This window comes from Pholcus phalangioides, unplaced genomic scaffold, assembly GCF_987345545.1.
Source record: "Pholcus phalangioides strain wild (caught in Gottingen) unplaced genomic scaffold, Ppha-v1.0 ptg000002l_1, whole genome shotgun sequence".
Classification (NCBI taxonomy): Eukaryota; Metazoa; Arthropoda; class Arachnida; order Araneae; family Pholcidae; genus Pholcus; species Pholcus phalangioides.
This window is the reverse complement of record NW_028301595.1, coordinates 5,021,547-5,041,148: the sequence shown is the minus strand read 5'-3', so window position 1 is coordinate 5,041,148 and position 19,602 is coordinate 5,021,547. Positions and strand designations below refer to the sequence as shown.

Genomic DNA, 19,602 nt, shown 5'->3' with positions numbered 1-19,602 from the left:
CTTGACGAAGTTCGGTTTAAAATTGAAGGTTGTATGAAGAACATACATACAGACGGAAAATCAATTTCATATACATAGAAATATGTATTTTGAGTGATATAAGTAACATTTTTGTCCAAATATTGTGTCATACTAAGTTTGTATATTCAGTTCACTTCTACCACATTTTTGACTCGTTCTCTGGTTTTCTTCCTCCTTTTCATTGTCAATGAAAACAGAGAAACCTCCTACAGTTTCTGTCCCCGCCATAAATGTGGATAGTAATGGCTGTGGGAGTGGAGGAGCACTTCCTCAAATGGTTATCACATCGGTGGAAGGCATAGATGAGGAGCTAAGATTGAAAGATGTCAATGGCATGCAATCCACGGGTGAACAACAAACTGTTGAAAGTAATGCTGAAACGATCGATCCCACAATCGACAACATACAGTCCTTACCACAGCAGAGTGATGTTCATCCAAGGTATAGAATTTATTTATTTATTTTTTGCAAGTTTGGAGTATATTCATGTCTTTCAAGTTCATTTATATGTAGGAGAAAGCATGATAAAACTAGGGCTTATCTGAAAAATATATTGATCTGGTTGGTTAATTGATCAGTTGTTAATCTCAGTTAAAAATTTTAGTTAAGTTAATCCACTTTATCAAAATCCGATTTTAAAGTTTGTACAAAAAATTTGTAATTCAACTTGATTTGTTCAACGAAACTGATTAGATGACTTAAATTATATGATGATGACTTAATATGATAGATATTAACTTTGTATATTTTCACAGATATACGATTAGATGACTTAAATACAACCTCTGACAATAAAGTTCGGTGAATAGTCCTGTAACATTAACGTAGATGAAATGTTAACAAAAGTTACCTTACTGTCCTTCGAAATAGTCACCTCCCATTACTATGCACCACTGAGATCATCTCCTATTCATGTCCTGGAAACTTTGCAAGAAGTCTTCTTTTGGGATGGAGTTCAAAAGCCTCGTCACGTTTTGTTGGATGTCAGGAATATCGTCAAATCTCTTTCCTTTCAAAGCGAGTTTGAGTCATGGGAATAGGAAGAAGTCTGGAGGATTGAGATCTGGCGAATATGGTGGATGTTCAATTTGCACCACCCTCTTTTTTGCCAGGAACTGTTTGACGATATTGACTGTGTGAGGGCGAGCATTGTCGCGAACAAGAAACCTTGAACCTTGTTGTGCGTACTGAGATCGTACCCTGCGTAGACGTTTCATGAAACGGGTCAAAATTTCAATGTACCTTGTAGCATTCATCGTCACTCCCTCAGGTAGAAATTCCTTGTGGATAATGCTTTGACTATCAAAAAAGGTGATTAGCATCGTTTTGATGCGTGATTTTTCTGCTCTGACCTTTTTCCGACGAGGTGATGCAGGAGAACGTCATTCCATGCTTTGCCGTTTTGTTTCAGGGTCGTACCTGAGACACCAGGACTCATCCTCAGTGATCTTTTGTTTGTTCATTTTCCTGTTCTCAGTTAAGAACCAACGCACTAAACAAGCACTTTGTGAAACAAGTCTTTCATGGAACACAAACGACGCTCAAGTGAACAAGTGTGGCGGCAGATGGTCAACACCTGCCGCTACGCATGTGCAGCGTTTTGCTTCGCCAGTGTTGCCAGATCGGCCGTTCTGACTTCATTCACCGAACTTTATTGTCAGAGGTTGTATGTACCTATGCATGACATTTTGATAAGTGACCATGTTTAAAAATATTTTAATCAATATTTTGATACATTTTTTAGTGTGGGGGAAATACAAATCGATTCAATGAAAACCAGTGATTTCAGTTTGAGATTGAGTTTGATGGGAGTTTTAGAAGACAAGACTAAAATTTACTGTCTCCACTATGAATAATAGTTTTTTGTATACTTCGAAGCATCTGCTCCTCTCGTCATATTCACCATTTTGGAAGAGTTTCTATCTAGGAAAACAAGCAACAGTATGATCAAAAGTAATTCTGAAATCAGCAACTAACCTAATGCAATAAATTTTTTGAAAAAAAGACCAAATTCAAAGGAAGACATGTTTATGACAAAATATGTTTAACATATCAAATTCCACATGTGGGGCAGCCTTAATTTTGAAATCTACGTATTCCTATATTTGTTCACATCTTATGGTTAGGTGTGTGAAATTAATAAAATATATTTTTTTATATCACCAATAATAAAGAGTTTGAAATAAATTGCAATACAATGAGATGGTATAACAAGTAGCCTACTATATTAGTTTCTTGATGTTTGGCAATGAGTAATGCTATGTGATAGCTTTATGATTTCAAGTAATTGAATTATTTTGGGGAAAAAAAATTGATATTTTCAATTTAATGGTTGTTTTAAAATTTACTTCTTAGAGTATCATTTGGCAATCTGTCAGTCGTGACCTCAGCATATAAATTATATAAAAGTATACGTTGCTCTACTCTAAAGGTACTAAAATTATTTCAATTATTCAATCAAGGCCAGAAATCTCAAGTGTGCCACTAGTTTTCTACTGTTGGCCTCATTTAGTGTTCGCAGATGTCCTGTATGTACGAAATTGTACCAAATCTTGAAGAAATCTGCAGGTGTTCCATAAAATTCAACAAAATTTCAATGTAGGTTCTTTTCAAATTTTTCCCTTTTGGATTCCTTTGTGGCACATCTTTGTGTTTCACTCTTATCACTATGGTATGCCACAAGGTGGTCATTTCTGAGAGCTTTGTGATCTTATACATATGATAGTAGCAAAATATAAAATTCTGCATCTATAGCGGTGTCTGAAGGTTTAAGGCAAAGTATGAAATATTAATTTCTAATGTTATTAAACATTCCAAACCCCCTCCCCCAATGATCTAATTAAATAAAATGCTGTCTGTATTTGCTTTTATTTCTGTTTTAGCCATCTGTAGATCTGAGAATAATTTCTATTTTTTTGGCCGATCTGCAAATTATTTCTTTCATTGCCGCTAGCCTAGAAAATTGTTCATCTCTTTTCACTGGTCCGCAGGTGTGAAAAATATGGAATCATCAAATCCTAAACATTCCATGTGCAAAAGCTGGGTTGAATTCAGACTTCTGTATTCTCTCTGTAATGATTGTTGAAATATTCTCAATCTTGTAATTCCATAAATAAGTAAATTATTTTAATGGAATTGCAAATTTATTAATGTTAATTTTTTTTTGTGTACTAGACACATCTACTCACTGTATGTTTAATTTGCAGCAGTGAAATAGTTGCTTTAGATGAACAACAGCTTCAACATGATTTGAAGTGTGCTGGTGAAAAGGCTGTAAATGGACTTGATTCAACTGTGATGGAGAAAGTTGCAATATCTGAATCGCCATCACCTCAGTCCATAGTAGTGCAAGAAACTTCAATGATAACTGAGTTAGTGACTTTCTTTTTTTCAATACATCACAGCACAGCCAATATGAACAGCTCATTAAAAAAATAAATTAGAGAAATGCATAGGAAAGTTGGACAGAGTTAACAACAAATGAGCAAATGTTCTAGAATCTGTGTAGTTAGACTACATAGCATTGTAGTGAGTAGAGCTGGGGGTCATCAAAGTATATATTGTGGTTCCTAGGGAGATATCTGAACTATTTTGAAGGCGTGTTAGTATTGATGTGTCCTTATTCAGTGGTTTGAAATGATTCCATAAACATTCCGGAGAGATAAACAATAAGCATTGAATAAGGCATAAAAAAACCCGCTGCTGACAAAATTTTGAAAACCACTGGAGTGCAGAGATTACTGAGGAACTGAGCTGTGTACTTTTGCAGGGATTCTAAGAGCATTTGTTGTTAACTCTATGCAGGGGCAATGTGCTTATATCACAGAGTTTAACAGAGCCTGGATGTCTCTCAGTTCCTATCACTATCACTCCTGTGCCTGTTCTCTGGGTGTTTTTGCTGCACCCCCTAAATTGCCATGACACACTGATTGAGAATCACAGTCCTAATACTACATTAAATATGGTTTAATCCCAAATATCTTGGAGCACTCCTGATGGATCTTGGGACACACAATTTGGGAATCACTAGTTTAAGATTTGCCATAGGATTTTTAGGTACATATTTCAGTCCCACTTCCTTTCATTCCGGCTAAAATACATTTTCGCTTTCTTGTTCAGTAAGTTAAATATTCAGTATTTCTGAGAAATATGAGTATTTTGTTTTATTGACTTTCTGTTAGAAATCAAAACAGAATTATCAGTCTTGTAACTCTTATCCTAAGTGGCAGATATATCCATTGAAATGTGTAGAAGGCTTGAATTCCTAGTTATACTTGGGAGGCTTGCATATCTCATGAAACGCATAAGAGGTTAACATATTCCTATAAAATGTGTAGGAAGCTTGCATTCAGGACTTGGGTGCTCAAACTTTTCAGCTTGCAGGCCATATTTCACCCAGTACAAGTTTTGTGGGCCATATAATAACTAAATTTCTTTAAGAGCCAAGCAGGAATGAAAAAAACTCAAATAATCAATTCAAACCTACTATATTGGTTCTGATTGGTTCAGTGGTCTTTCCTGTATCATTATCGTGATGCCAGGATCCGGGTTTGAACCCCACAGTGGTGGTCGGCTGAAGTTGGTTTTCTGTGGTTCCCAACTTCGAGGCGCAAATGCGAGCCGATCTCCCCGTTAAAAAGTCTCGCCACAGAGAGCAACAGGCCTACAACGTTATAAATATTCAATCATTACACTTCACTCACAATTTGAAGTATAGATGACAGCACTGAAATATCATACACAACACTAGCTACACACTCAGACTGTTAGGTGTACACACTCACTTTGTTCCAGAGTCTGCCATGAAGCTGGGCTGGAAGAGATCTCGGCAACGGGATAAGTCCAGTGGCAGAGACCCTGGCGTTCATGTATCATTATCATTGATTCATACTTGTTTGATTACCATTTGCATTTAACTTCACATGCTTTGTCCTGTTTCTGAATAACGGAACATTTTTTAAATTGCTGTTTGGGCTGAATGAAATTTTTTAATTCGCCAGATTGGCTCGTGGACTGAAGTTTATGCATTGCTAGTCTGAGGCAGTGGTACTTAATCTCTTTACTAGGTCTTACCCTCAGTGAATTTCAATTTGAATTCATGTGCAATGCATGGGGTAAAAATTATATTCTTGCACTCCTTTGAATAATAATTATTTATGGAATCAATTACTTGTATCATAGAAAACTTTGTACCTCATCCTTCCACCTCTAAGATTTCCTTCTCACACCCCTAGTTAAGAACCACTGGCATAAGGTCATGATTCTTAAATGCGTGAAACTTGCAGTTCTCTTGCTCATCGTATACCCCCATCTCCCTCATGAGAATAACAGTTGTATATTGAATATACTACTCTATTTCCTCTATTCAAGGAGTAGGCAAACACACTTCAGTATCTTCAAATTAGCATAATGTTCTTGCCAAAGTTTGACCCAACCATCTGAGCCTATCAAGGGAATTTTTATGGAAATGATAATATCTCCTTCCTAACTCATTTGTAAAAAATGAATACATATTCTTTACATAGTAACCTGTGAAATAAATTTTATATCATGCTATTCAGTGATATTTCATTGAGTTGGCAACTTACAAGCTAGGTAATTGTTGCTTAGTGGATGACAAAAGGAATGATACTTCAATGACATATTCTAAATGCGTGTAGGCCTAATGTTTTTCTCAAATTTATTTGTTATTTCTCAAATAAATATTTCTGATAAATATTTGCATGCTTAGATTTCATCTATGAAATGACTCTAATTTTATTCTGTAGATGTGAGGAAACTCAGACAGGCATTCCTAAACATATTCCTGATCAATCGATTTCAGCTACAAAGTCTAGTTCTCAGTCAGCTATACAGAGGCCTTTGCGAATTGAGTATGTAAAATTTCATCTTTAAAAAAAAATTCAATTTTATTGATTCTTTTCTTGGGCTTTGCTATAAATTTTGATATGTCAATCATAGGTTACATGAATATAATTTATCATATTCTTGAATGTATATAATGGAAGTATCGCATAAATTAAACAGAGTAACTTTTTTTTTTTTTCTTTTTTTTCCATTCATGCAGGACCAATGAGATGCAATCAGCTCAACCTTCTTTGCAGCAGAGTTACAAAGATGGTTCTGCTGTAGCAGATACCTCAAAATCTGTGACTCAATCAGCTTCTCAGAGGCCTCTTGTTTTTGAGTAAGTTATTTGAAATGCACAAATTCAATAATTTTCATGAAATCATCAATAGCAATTTTACTAATATTGATAGTAATAAAAAATGATTTTTTGTATTTGAATTTTTTTTTCAGTGCTGAAGCCTCTAAGAAATCCCAGAAAAGTACTGCTGCTTTACCTGAGAGCATATATGAGATAATAGAGCCTAAAGAATGGTATATAATTTGAGTTATAATAAACCTTAATTTATATGCAGCAAAATATTAATGTGGGTGCTATTTGAAGCTAATTTACTTGGGGTAGAAATTACATACATCTATACCAGGAAGAATTAAGTTTCAAATTTTTTTAGGAGAACTACCAAGAATTTATAAAACTAAGGAACATTAAAGAAATATGTATCATACAGATAAATGCTTGATTTCAGTTGCTTTTCATAAAATTCAATTCATGTTTTTGCTATGTTTAAAGTTGACTTGAAGTTGTGAAGTCAAATTCATTATTTTCCAATAACTGAATCCTCAATGGAGGTCATTGTTGGACTCTAATTATTTATATACTCTCTATTATAAATTAATTCACATTCCTCGAACAACTGTATTCTTGGAAAAACAATGGAAAGTTTTCCAAAACTTTCTTTTTTTATTTTTACCTTCCATCTCAATTTATTTTGGAGTTATATTTTCCTAATTGTTATTAACCATTCTTTACATATTGTTTTTGATATATTTTCAATATATTCATGTCTCATTTCCATATATATTCATTTGTTTTTAAAAATGAAATAATATTCGGGCAGGGAAAAGTGATTATAAAAAGCCATATATTTATAATTACTTGTGAGGAAGCAAAATGTTCACTGATTGTTCACAATGATTCACTTCTCTTGAAATACAGTAGACTCTCTGACTCCTGACATTATCCGGCCTAGTTAAATAATAATAATTCTGTGATAAAATGAGGAATAAATTTTCTGTGATAAAAGGAATAATTACCTTTGCCAAGGCATTCCAAGTGTTATCAATTGATGTTAATCATTTCTCAATGAACAGTAAAATTAATTTGAATGATATTTGTAAAAATTAAGTCCACACTAATATTTTGTTTATTTTAAAAGTTTGTGTTCATACTGTACAGTTTACATGATTTATATTCCCTTCAAATTGAATTAGGCATTAAAAATATTGTACGCATTCTAAAATAAATTTAATATTCTTTGACTTCCTTTTTCTGTGATAAATTTTACTTACAATACCATAGGCGTATGGCAGGGTAAGGAGGTGGAGGAAGTTAGAGCTGAGATTATGGTGTATTTTTGTAGTTAAAAACGCTGGTGAAACAATAAAAAACTGACCCCCCCCCCCCAATTAAGTCCTGCTTATGCAATTGTTGAGTACATTACATAACAAACATTTATAAAACTGGCCTGTACTTAGAGGTTAGAAAATATGAATAAGAGTGGGCTTTGGTACAAAAAAGGGTGTTTTTAATGGTATGGGTGGCATAGGAAGTGAGCATTTATAGACGTCCTCCCTATCCAGCTTTTTTTATAATCTGTTCTGCCCTTCAGTGACATTAGGCCAGATAGTCGAAAGTCTACTGTATGTATAACATAGCTAGCTATAATACCCGGCTGTGTGCCCGGGTTTTCTTCAATGAGGCTGTTTGGATCACATGATATCTCCCTCTTTCTTTGAGGGACATGAAAACCGTGTGTAAGTTAACCAATATGGTGACTTCCTGCTCGAATCATGAAATAAATAAATCTAGATTCAAAGAAACGTAGAAATGAATATTTTTTCCTTTTTTTAAAGGGTCGCTAGGTATTTCGATTCCCCCCCCCCCAAACTTCAAGTTATCGATCTGCCTGGTTCTACTTCAAAAAATGCTTAATTAAAGCTGTGGAATTTTTTTGATGTACTTTTTACAGGCCCATAATTAATTTTAAAATAACCTAAACTACATGAATTTATGCAGTTGAATATTAAAAGACACAATACAGAGACATTAATTTTCATGCTTGAGAAGATATAAATAAAAAGTTGAAATCAATGTTATTTCATGAATATCCAACTCAAAAGTAGGTCCAGCTAATTACTGCATATTTAATTTTCTAGGCTTTGTATCCTAAGCAAGCTCAATACTTTAAAAATCGAGAATTCAATACAATTTTTAAAATTATTGATGTGGCAGGAAACCCCCACTAAATTCCAGCATTTCTACAGTAAAATCGGCAATTTTAACACTGATTTCTATGGGGATCATCTTTTGCCTGTCCCTCAAAGTGATGCTGATGATGATTCTGACGGCTATTGAAAAAGTGCAAACCATTGTAAAGGCATAAACTATTGTAAATATACTGGCAGCAATAAAGAAGTGACAAACCATTGTAAAGGCATATACACGTCTGAAACGCATTGCTAGGGAACCACGGTAACCAAAGTAAACGTTCTGAAAGTGATTGTTGAGGCCCAAAAACCATTGTTGCCCAACAGTTTTTGCCCATTTGGGGCATTTGCCTTGCTCTGACGAAATTTTAAAGTAGCCTATCATTCAAGTCAGGTCCCATTTGGTATATATATGCAAAATTTGGTGACGATCGATCTAAAATTGTAGATTTGTATAGCGAACATACACACACACAGACAGACAGAAAATCAATTTTATATATATAGATTTAGCTAAGAGAAAAAATTCATAAAATAAGGAGCCTAGACTTGAATGTTTTCAGTGTACACAGTATATCAATGCGAGACTCTCAACATTGTACTGAATGATCTGGACATTCTGAGATCATCTTTTCATCTGCATGTATGCAACACAGAAATGAGCTAACCACATCACATAAAATGACACCTACAACCTGACTTGATTATGAACATGGTGTAAAATAAAAAGATCTTTAGTTTCCCATCTTCTTCTAAATTTGCCTTCATCTAATTATGAAGTTGTCCATTTCAGCCTTTGTCTTTTTTTACACTGCTTCTGTAAATGCTTTATAAAACTTATCTTCAAATTTTGGGCCTTCAAATTTTCAGCTAATGAATGTGATTCCACAATTAATTTCTTCGTTAGCTAAGGTTTTGACTAATATAAACTTTATGCTTTATCCTCCTCAGTCCTCAAGATCATTTTGAATTTTACGTTTTTATGTGTATTTTTAACTATGAACCTGCATAAAATCAGTTTCTGCCAACAGATGAGTATGAATAAGTTACTGTCAAATGTTTACAACATCTAGAACTAATTTTAAGGTCTCTGTGAGCATTTCTTTTGACTAGGTGAACTTTTTTATAGTGCTGCTTGGTGTCTCCTACAGGCAACACAGGGACTGAGGAGGTTAAATCATTTTATATCAGTTGGTAACATTGAAGTTTCTATCAATATTTAACATATTAGCAGAAGATAAATAGTTTGTTTAGCTCATTAGTGGAGTTGGTTTTCTATGCATTGGTTTTTCTATCTTTTTCTTTGTTTCTTGCTGCCATAAAGCTTGCTTTCCTTACTGGAAGGTAAGAATATTGTGCATTATTATCTAGAAATTGTGGGTCACATCTTTACCAATGGCTTTCTCATAATATTCTTTTAAGAGTCATTCTCTAGATAGAGGCAGAAAATTATATTGTCTATAACCGAGATTACACTATAAAAGTTTTATGAAAATACTTTTATTAAACTTGACAAATGCAACAATAAGCTTATTGGTTGCATTTACTCGAATGTAGCCAATAATCTTACTGGTTGCATTTTTCAAGTTTTGGAAACGATCTCTTAAAAAACGTTTATAGTGTAATCCCGTCGTAATACTAATTATATTCATAAATAATGGTGTGAAAATGTATATATACACTTACTTTTAACAATGCAAAACAATGCCTATTCATGATTGAAGATGAAAATGGTTTCCTCCTATATCCAAGTAAACTCACATGTATTGCTCCATATTCTGTAATACAGTCAAACCTTGTTAGTGCGTCATCCGGTTAACACATCACTCCGCTTAACGGGTCACTTTTTGGAAGTCCCAGTTGTCCTCAGGCAGGAATTGGCACAGCTATGGCTTACTCCGTTTAATGAGTCACTCCGCTTACTAAGTCATATTTTTGCTTTCCCAAGAGTGACTCATTAACGAGGTTTGACTGTACTTTATTCAAAAGGGGCCATTCAAGTATTACGTCATCATCGATGGGTGGGGAGGGGGTTTCCAATTTGCTGACTTTTGATGACAAGAGGGGAGGGGGTTTGGATAATGCTTATGTCATCAACCACCCTTTATGAAAATATGAGTTGGATTCAGAGGGGCAGAGCTGATGACAAAATTTTGCTTACAAGAGGGGGGGGGGGGTCAGCGTTTTGCTGACTTTTGCTGACAAGGGGGTCAAAAGTGGCTAAAAATTATTTGCTTATGTAATACTTGAATGGCCCCAAAGTAGCTAAGTTATAAGGAATCTATCAGCTATCAAAATTTTATAATCCAATACCCACTTATTTCTTTGCTGCCTATTAAAAGAAAGAGAAATGAATCCGGCTTAATTGAACATCTTAAAGATGCTATGCTCAAAGAGATCTAAACCTTCAACATCGACAATTTTGAGAAAAGATCCAAAATTTGGAAAAACACATTCAAGTGTGTTCCTCGGGCATAGAAGCCGAGATTTTCAGCTTCAGTTATGAACAGGTTTTTTTTTTTACACAATTAAATGTAAAGTGTGTATGAATATAGAAGTCATTATCTTGATAACATAATTTTTTAGACAATAGTATAGGGCCTCTAATGAGAGAAACACCTTGTATGTTCTGAGTTATGCAAATGAAACATAGTTTAGCAATGTTCTGAGTTATGCAAATGAAACATAGTTTAGCAATGTTCTGAGAGATTAAAAGAGTTTTATATTAGATAGCTTCCTTGTTATTATCATTTAGTAGGTCAAAATTGTCTCAGGAGTTATATTTGCAATTTTATACAAAGTACAATGGTGCCTCGTGTTATAAGTGCCTAAAAACTGCAAAAGTTACTTGCAAAAATATTTATTAAAAATGCTTGAACTTTTGTGAGCAAATGTTGAGTGAACAATTTGAAATTCACAAGAAAAGGCTCAGGCACATAAACTAATAGGAGCCTACAGTATTGTGTAATGTGTTTGTTTCTTTTAAACTTTCAGAAACAAAAGTCCCTTGCAAGCTGAAATGTTGCTATGTTTATTATATCTTTGCTTTGAATAAATAAAGTACAAGATGTATGACAATCATCTTGACAACTTTGCACTCAATAAAACATGAAAAAAAATGTGCAAAGTTATTTTGCTTGTGCAGGTAACAACAACACAATTTTTTTTATGACAAAGTTTTTTTTTTCCTGTAAAAATTTATTTATCAGAGAAAATATAATCACAAACTGCAGATATACATTTGAGTGAAACTTCATTTACAAATTAAAACTTTATGGTAGAATCATTTGATTGTCCAATTCCTCTCAAGCTCACTCAATCATATCTATATTAATGTAAGTTTCAACTGAGATTCTTTTTTCAAACTGTTGATATTAGCATATTATACTCTATAAAATTTTTTTAAACTTTATGTTGCTGTTATGTATGAGAGAGACAACGTTTCTATCTTATTTCTTTCATGTCAAAGTTGTAGAGATAATTCTCATCACCCTGTAAATCTATAAATTATTTTATTAACAAAAACACTATTTTAAATTTTTAAATAAGTTTTCATAAAAATATGAATCGAAGTCGTAAATTGATTTTGGAAAATTGATAGCAGAACATTTTTGTTTAAAGAGTTTTATAGGTCATTTTTAACACAGTCAAATACTGTTTTAACAAATTCCATTGTAGCAAAAATCTTGTTTTAATGAACGGTTTTCCAATGGCCCAGATAAGTATACATAGGAACAATGCAACGACCTGGAATTCCTTTATAATGAAATTTCGTTTTAATGAAGCGATTTCTTCGGTCTCTTGGAGTTTGTTATAATGGGATTCAACTGTATTTATGGCATTGATTTACCTGTTCTGGAAACTACTGATGTGCAGTGTGTCTTTCCGTGTGGGATGTTCTATCAAAGTTTGTTAATTTATCAGATTTTCTTTCCAACTAAGTTTTTAGATTGGTAAATTGTAGTGAAAATAAACATGTGTTATACAGTAAAATCCCTCTTTTGCAGACATTCGCGAGACAAAAAAATTGTCCGTAAAAGATTGGCGACCGTATCCGAGGGAGTTCCTGTGTTAATTGCATTATATAACATTATCAGTAACTGAAATTGTTCTTTATTTGAATATGAATGAAATTCTGACAATATGAAATGTGTTTAAAGTCAGGAAAATATATAATTATTTTATTTCATGGGCGGCACAAAATTAAAATTTCAAAAGAAATATTATACGAGGTTTGTATACTGCATTAATCTTTTGGAAAAACTGATCAGTCGCATTGTTGTGGGTTTTGCTGAGTATTTCAACTGCTTCAAAATGTATTTTAAACTGAAAGACTAAATCCAATAACTTTCTGTCATTGCGTTAACAGAAGAATGCATTTAATACAAATACAGGGGGCCACAACAGGCAAAATGCTTAACGAGGGGGCTGAGAAAAAGATGCCCATAACAAGCATGGATGTCATATATCACTAAAATACAGCAACCCAATTGAAAATGTAATCAAAAAAATTATAAACATATATATGAGAAAATATTATACAATACCCATGAAATGTATTTATGGTTGTCTTATTCTAAGTATGGGTAGCTTCTCGATTTACCCCAACATGTTTATCGTATTTCTTTTTAAACGTGTCAATTGTGTTAGAATTCGCTACCCCCAGGGATAAGCTATTCCATTTATTAACAACCCTATGAGAGAAAAATTCCCTGAAACACCATAACCTAAAATTGTCCCTTACCAGTTGATACTGGTGTCCCCTTGTAAAAGCAGTTGATTGACGATGTATTGATAATTCATGGTCTATCCTATCCATCCATTGAAAATTTTGAACACTATGATCATATCTTCCAAACACCTGCGTTCATCCAGTGTAAACATATTCAAAAAATTCCATCTCTCTTCATAACTCAAGCCTCGTGTGGCAATAAGGACAAGCATAGCTCTTCTCTGCACCCCTTCAACCAAGTCTATGTCCCTCTGTAGGTATGGTCTCCAAAACCTTACAGCATACTCTAGTTCAGGCCGAAGCAAGCCTCGTGAAAGCAAAAGAATTACTTTCGGAGAACGCGAAGAGATCTTTTTGAAAATGAAACCAAGCATTCTGTTTGCTTTTTTGACCACCACTGAACAATGTTCAGAAAACCTAAGTCTGTAATAGTCAATGCATTGAATTCATTTGCAAGAGCACATACTCCAATTTTTTTTCGTTTTTCACTGTATTTGAGACATAATTTTTTTCTCTAAGTGATAGAGAGCGACGATCATACTAGAGCTGGCCATATTAAACAGCAGAAATTAATGCATAATATAGGAGCACAATCAGCAACACATTTCAGATTCTAAACGGGCATTAGAGGTGCCAAAAATAAACAAATTTTGTTCGAAAGTAGTCAAATATAAAAAAGTTGATCAAATATTTAAACTTTTGCTGCTATCTAGTGAGAATAATTTGAACCAAAATTTCAACTCTTGGTGTCCATATAGGGATTTTAGGCCAATGGAGCGAACGATGGGAAATGGTGTCCATGACCGTTAAACAGGGGTTCGAAATACATTATTTAAGTGGGGTTTTTTTAATGGGATATTTTGATTTGGCCGTAAAATGGGTGACCATTAAGAAGGATTTCACTGTATTAACCTCTCAATTCTGAAGGAGATTTAAATGAATCCCATCTTGTTAATTGAAAGAGATTTAAATGTAATTGTGATTTTCGCAAATTCTTAGTAAAAAAATTTTAACGTTTAAACTTACCATTGAATTTGAAATTTTTTATTTTTATAAAATAACATCTTGTCTATAATATTATATGGTATCACTTGAAAATTTATGATATTTTCTTTGGTAAAATTGTTTTTTTTTCACTTCTATGGCTGCTAAAAATTAGATTCATAAGCCTTCTCACTTCAACAAAGTTCTGTTAATTCAATTATGCAGGATATTTTAGTTCAAAGGGGCTTAATCATGCTTGTTTACAATAATAATTATCTTCTCCATGGGCTAAAACATGCTCTTCACAATAATATCTCGGACACCCATGTATTAAGCAACAAACTTTCATTACTCACAATGAAATATACTAAATGAAAATAATGCAATAGTTATTATTGTACAAAGCCACATTATTCTTCTTTCGAATCATACCAAACATCCAGATATCATGAAATAATATATATTAATATTTTTAATCTAAAATATTTTGATGTCTTGATATCGTGAGCACTAAAATATGCGGCAAAATTATTTTCTATGACTGATTCCATGTTTTATAAATTGTATTTCAGTGATGATGAATCTAAAGCTGTCACTGATTCCAAAGAGATTTCTAAATCAGCTGAAAAGGGTAAAGACATGGATAGTTTTTTCGCAAAATCAAAAACGTTTTGGAAACAGGATTCAAAGCACAAATTTACATTTCCTAAATTCACATTTGGCAGTAAAGAACCAAAAGAATCTAAAACCTCCAAAAAGCATGAAGTGCCTAAACTTGAAAATGAGGATGCTAAAGACTCCAAGAAAAAAGAATATTCTCTTGTGGATGCAGCAACCAAGGAAGACACCGTGGCTGTTGAAACGTACAAAAAGTTGAGTGAAGATGCAATTTTTGCTGAATCAAGTAAACCAGCTAAACCAGAGAAGGAAGCAATCTCAGAACCAAAACAAAAACCTGTTAGTGTACCTTTTTCAAGCCGTGCAGCACTCATACATCCAGTTACCACTGAGCCAAGTAGTCTGTTAAAGATGAAAGCAGAAGAGGAAAATTTTGATCTTGATCATCCCAAGAATAAGACAGTTGAAGAGAAAAGAGCAAGTACTCCAGAATCATTATATGACACCTGCTGTTTAAAGCTTGCTACTCTGATTCGCAATAAAGCCATAGAGATAGCCACTGATGCTACAAAATCAACTGCTCCTAAAAAACCTCCAAAGCCAACTCCAGATGTTCTGGCAAAGGCAAGAGCAGCTGTTGCAGCAAGAAAACTGCAGGAACTTGAACAGAGGCATCTCACCTTTGGTGAAAATATACCCGTTGGCTTTAGTGATATGAGATACGCTGATGATGATACAGAATCTTCAACTGACTATAAAGAAGTTGAAAACTTTGGTGTCATCATGAATCCAGAATGCTACGGCATAATCAGAAAAATGAAAATGGATGAGAAATTAGATAGCTTCAAAGCTTCTAGTACATGTAGTGGAATGTCTAGTTATTACACTGCGGATTCTGCTACACTAAAAGGGGAAAATTCATCTGATAATACATTGGAGACAGTGAGTCTAGGCAGCTCTGACTCTATAGTTTGTCGACCATCTGCTCTACTTACTGAAAATAAAGATGTCAAAATGAGCATGTCTAAAAAAGAAGTGAAAGAAAGTGATAAAGCTGGTCATTCCAGTTCTGCGCCTATCAGCTCAAAACGATCAGCCTTCGCCAGCTTTTTTTCCTTTCAATCTAAAAAAAAAGTTCCTCCTCCTATTCCTCCTAAACCAGCTACCTCTACAAAAACCAGCCCAGAAGAAGAAATGCACCATGTATCTCGATCAAATGTAAAAGATATGGCTAGATGTGTGAATTCATTATCATTATCACCAAGACCTGTTCATAAAACGCCTCCAAATGATTCAGCTGGTATTAGAAAAAGACCATTGACCATTATTGGTGTTAAAGATGCTGAAATGATTCTAGCCAACAAGCAAAGTCAGATCATGAATGAATCAAAAAATGTAGATTTGATGAGCAAATCAGCACCCGTTCCTCTAGTCAGAAGTGACTCACCTAAACCCATGCGTAATTTACCCATAGCACCCCCTAGTCTATCAAAACCATTAACCCATCCAGTCAGAACTACCGAAACGTGCCCTAAACCCAAAGATAAATCTGAACCACCTCCAAGGCCACCACCTCCTGCAGTTTCCAGCCTTCAAAGGGTTCCCTCAAAACCCCAAAAATCAGCTGCAATAACTCATGATAGTTTAACTGAAAAAGTAAAACCCCCTTCACTCATCCCCAAGCCTAAAATTGTATCGCCTGTACAGAAACCTTCTCCTGTGAGAAAAGTTCCACATGTTCCACGAAAGCCCTCTTCCAAGCAGCTCATATCTCCTCCAAGACCTCATCCACCTGCTGTGAAACCAAACGTGCCTCCAAACAAGCCAAAAGGTTTACCTCCAGCTCGACCTCCTCCTCCAGCTGCAAAACCATCTTCATTAACAGAAAAATCCCATGTGCAAAACATCAATCTAAGTTTAGAACCAGATTCAGATAAATTAGACTCTAGCCAATTCCAGGACAGTGTTCTTCCTTTTCATGAAGAAAATTCTGAAAAGGTTTTACCAGAAGAAGTCTCTACAAATGCTCTTGAGCCACTTGTCAGTGGAGAAAAATCTTTGAATGGATATTCTGTCGAAGATTCCAAACCATCAGATTTGCAAGATCTGCAAAGTGTGAGGAGTAATGCAATGACTGAAACTGGTAGTGCAGAGTTGATGGATTCATCACAGAATTTCTCTCAAGTTATAAGTACTACGGGTGATTTACAAAGATCACACTTAAGCAAGACACAACCTCGACCTCCTCCAAGAACACGTAGGATACGTTCAAGAACTGTAGAGATCGTTCCAGTAACTCAAAAAATTCCAAGCCTAAGACGAAGTCAATCTTTATCCGATACTGACATAGAGAAGAGGAAAGAAACTGTAAAAATTCAATCTCCTAGTTATCAAGAATCAAAGTATATTTACACAACTGTTCAGAAAGATGCAACAAAGATAAAAAATGATCTAAGCACAGATGATGTAGGGAGAAGATCACCCAGTGTGGAAGGACTCTCATCAAGACCTCTACCTCCACCTCCATTGCCACCGCGATCAAAGTCTAGATCGTCAGGTCGTCGGTCTAGATCTGATGAGCGACCGCCAGTTAAGTCTGCTGAAGAAAATGCAAATGACATGCTTTCAAAATCTGAAAGCATGCCAGACAGTTTAAATGGTAATACACCTTTGAGGCCACCATCTCGTAAAAAGAAAAATGTTCATAAATTTTCAACCATTGGAGGAACTCACAAAGACAACAACAACACGGAAAAAAACAAAATCCAGTTTTTCAGTCTTAGGTTGCACAAAGACAAAACTTCCCCTCCCGTCAGACCTGAACGACGAGCTAAGCAGTCCATTACAGACCCGGTTCTATTTGATGAAAATGCAAATGTCACTGCACAAATTCCAGCTGCGAGTTTAAAGGTGATTGACAGTTCTGTACAAAACATTTCACCTCACTATGCAGTTCCATCTGGCAGGCCTAGAGGCCATAGCATGGGTAGTGGTATACCAGATTCCCCTTCTGAACAAAGGGATAAGAATGTTAAGTATCAGCGATCAATATCTGAAATGCCACCAAAAAAACACAGCACTTCTTGGTATGATGAAGAAATAGGTAAACATTTTCGGGAAGGGTCGCTTGATGATACCTGGGAAAAGGTAGATTGGCTCCATAATGGAACTGACTATCAAAACTACAAAGCTACTCCTCCACGAAAGAAAAAACAAACTTCAAAATTTTATGTAGATGTCTCACAAAATATGCAGCCAGCTAGTCATCTCACTTCGAGCAATGCATCACAGGACTCTGAGAAGCCGGCAGATAACTCTATTGCTACCGATGCAGATTTTGTGCATGGTGTTGCATCTATTTCTACAAGGACAGCGCCATCTCCTCCTCCACTTGCTGCCACTCCTACAGCAGATAAAGAGACATCACCTCTACCTTTAAGTTGCTCTGAGAAATCGGTACAAACATCGCTAGAAACATTATCCCTGGGTAGAGTTTCCCGCGGTGAAGCTTCAGATGATACAGATGAATTGCTGGACTTGGCCCAGACTCTACAGAAAGAGCTAAAAACCATTATAACAAGGCATAAAGTGGCTGAGAAATCAGATGAAGATTCTGCAAGCACATCAGAGGCCCTAGAACAATCTATTTCTAAGAACATCGGTACCTTATCCCTGAAGCAGCCTAAACTGCCCAATAGCTCTACATCCTCATCATCAGATTTATGGCAGATTTCTTCATCAGATGACAGTGAAGATGAGGCTGAAAACCCACAGGATCAATCAATATTGTCCGAGGCATCTCTGGCAAAGAAGCGGAAAAAAATATTTTATTCAGCCCAAGAAATGATGTCTTCGGAAAAAACCTTTGTAGATTCTCTAAAGCTGTTGAATGTTGTAAGTTAATTTTTTTTTATAATTTCAAAACAATATAATACAATGTTTTTTTTGGCTAATAATCCGCCTTTTAGAAAAAGTGCATAATGATGAAAAAGGTAAATAAGTCACATCAAATAATCAACATAATAGCAGCCTATTTAATGTTCAAGGGGGATAATACTGGTAACAATGCATAATAATAGTAAAAAAGAAGGCCATATGTGATCAGTTTTATTTATTTTATGGTTACTATAAGGTAGTTGGTGCAATCTGTATGTTTTTTTATGTTTATTGATGATATTCTCTTTCGGAATCGGGTGGGAATGTCATTTATTGATGTCATATCCTAAGTGTAGTGGTACAATAGGTTATTATAACCTGTGGCATAGCCTGGCTTTTGTCAGTGGGGGAATGAAATTAGGAAAGGCGCCACCACCTTCTGATTTAGGCTTAAATTTAGAAAGTACTTCAAATTTCAATAGAAAATAAATTTAGTTTACTTTTTCTATTTTCAGCTGATCTTTAGAAATTGAATTAATTACTTTTTGATTGATTCAATTGTATTTTAATTTTTTTATAAATTTAAATAATATTTCAGTATATACAGGCCCACGGATTGTAAAGGTTGTGTACCTCTTGCTGTTATGGTAACATTTGGCAACCACAACAGACCAGTAGATCACTACTCTTTTTTTAGTCTATCACAAGATAATTTTTATTAAGCTTTTTCTCTTTGAAAAGCCTTATTAAAAAAAATTATGAAATCCAAAATACGAAAATATTTGCAGTTGCCCCATAGAGCAGTGCTTTTCAAAGTGTGCTTTGCGCTCCTACAGGCATCACCAACCTTTGTCAGGGGCATCGCTGTGAGCTAGAAATATTGAATTTGTGTGCCTATTTATGCTTTGAGGTGGTTCTTTTATATGGGAAAATGTCTGTCATAACTATTCTGGGGAGCCGTATATAAATTGTGAATGGGACGAAGGAACCACGGGTGAGAAAAGTTATAGAACTGCTGCTGTGTAGAAGATAGGACG

General features: G+C 34.8%; 1 protein-coding gene across 4 annotated transcripts in view; it reads left to right on the top strand.

The window, feature by feature from the left end:
• The window catches only part of LOC149089119 (uncharacterized), a 58,109-nt gene that overhangs the window by 14,815 nt on the left and 23,692 nt on the right, over positions 1-19,602 (top strand). For all 4 annotated transcript variants that reach the window (XM_089237270.1, XM_089237271.1, XM_089237267.1 and 1 more), the window contains 6 exons: positions 219-462; positions 3,228-3,392; positions 5,790-5,894; positions 6,089-6,208; positions 6,322-6,402; positions 14,644-18,583. In XM_089237270.1, coding sequence (XP_089093396.1) covers positions 219-462; positions 3,228-3,392; positions 5,790-5,894; positions 6,089-6,208; positions 6,322-6,402; positions 14,644-18,583 — 4,655 coding nt within the window. The remainder of the gene's footprint in view (positions 1-218; positions 463-3,227; positions 3,393-5,789; positions 5,895-6,088; positions 6,209-6,321; positions 6,403-14,643; positions 18,584-19,602) is intronic.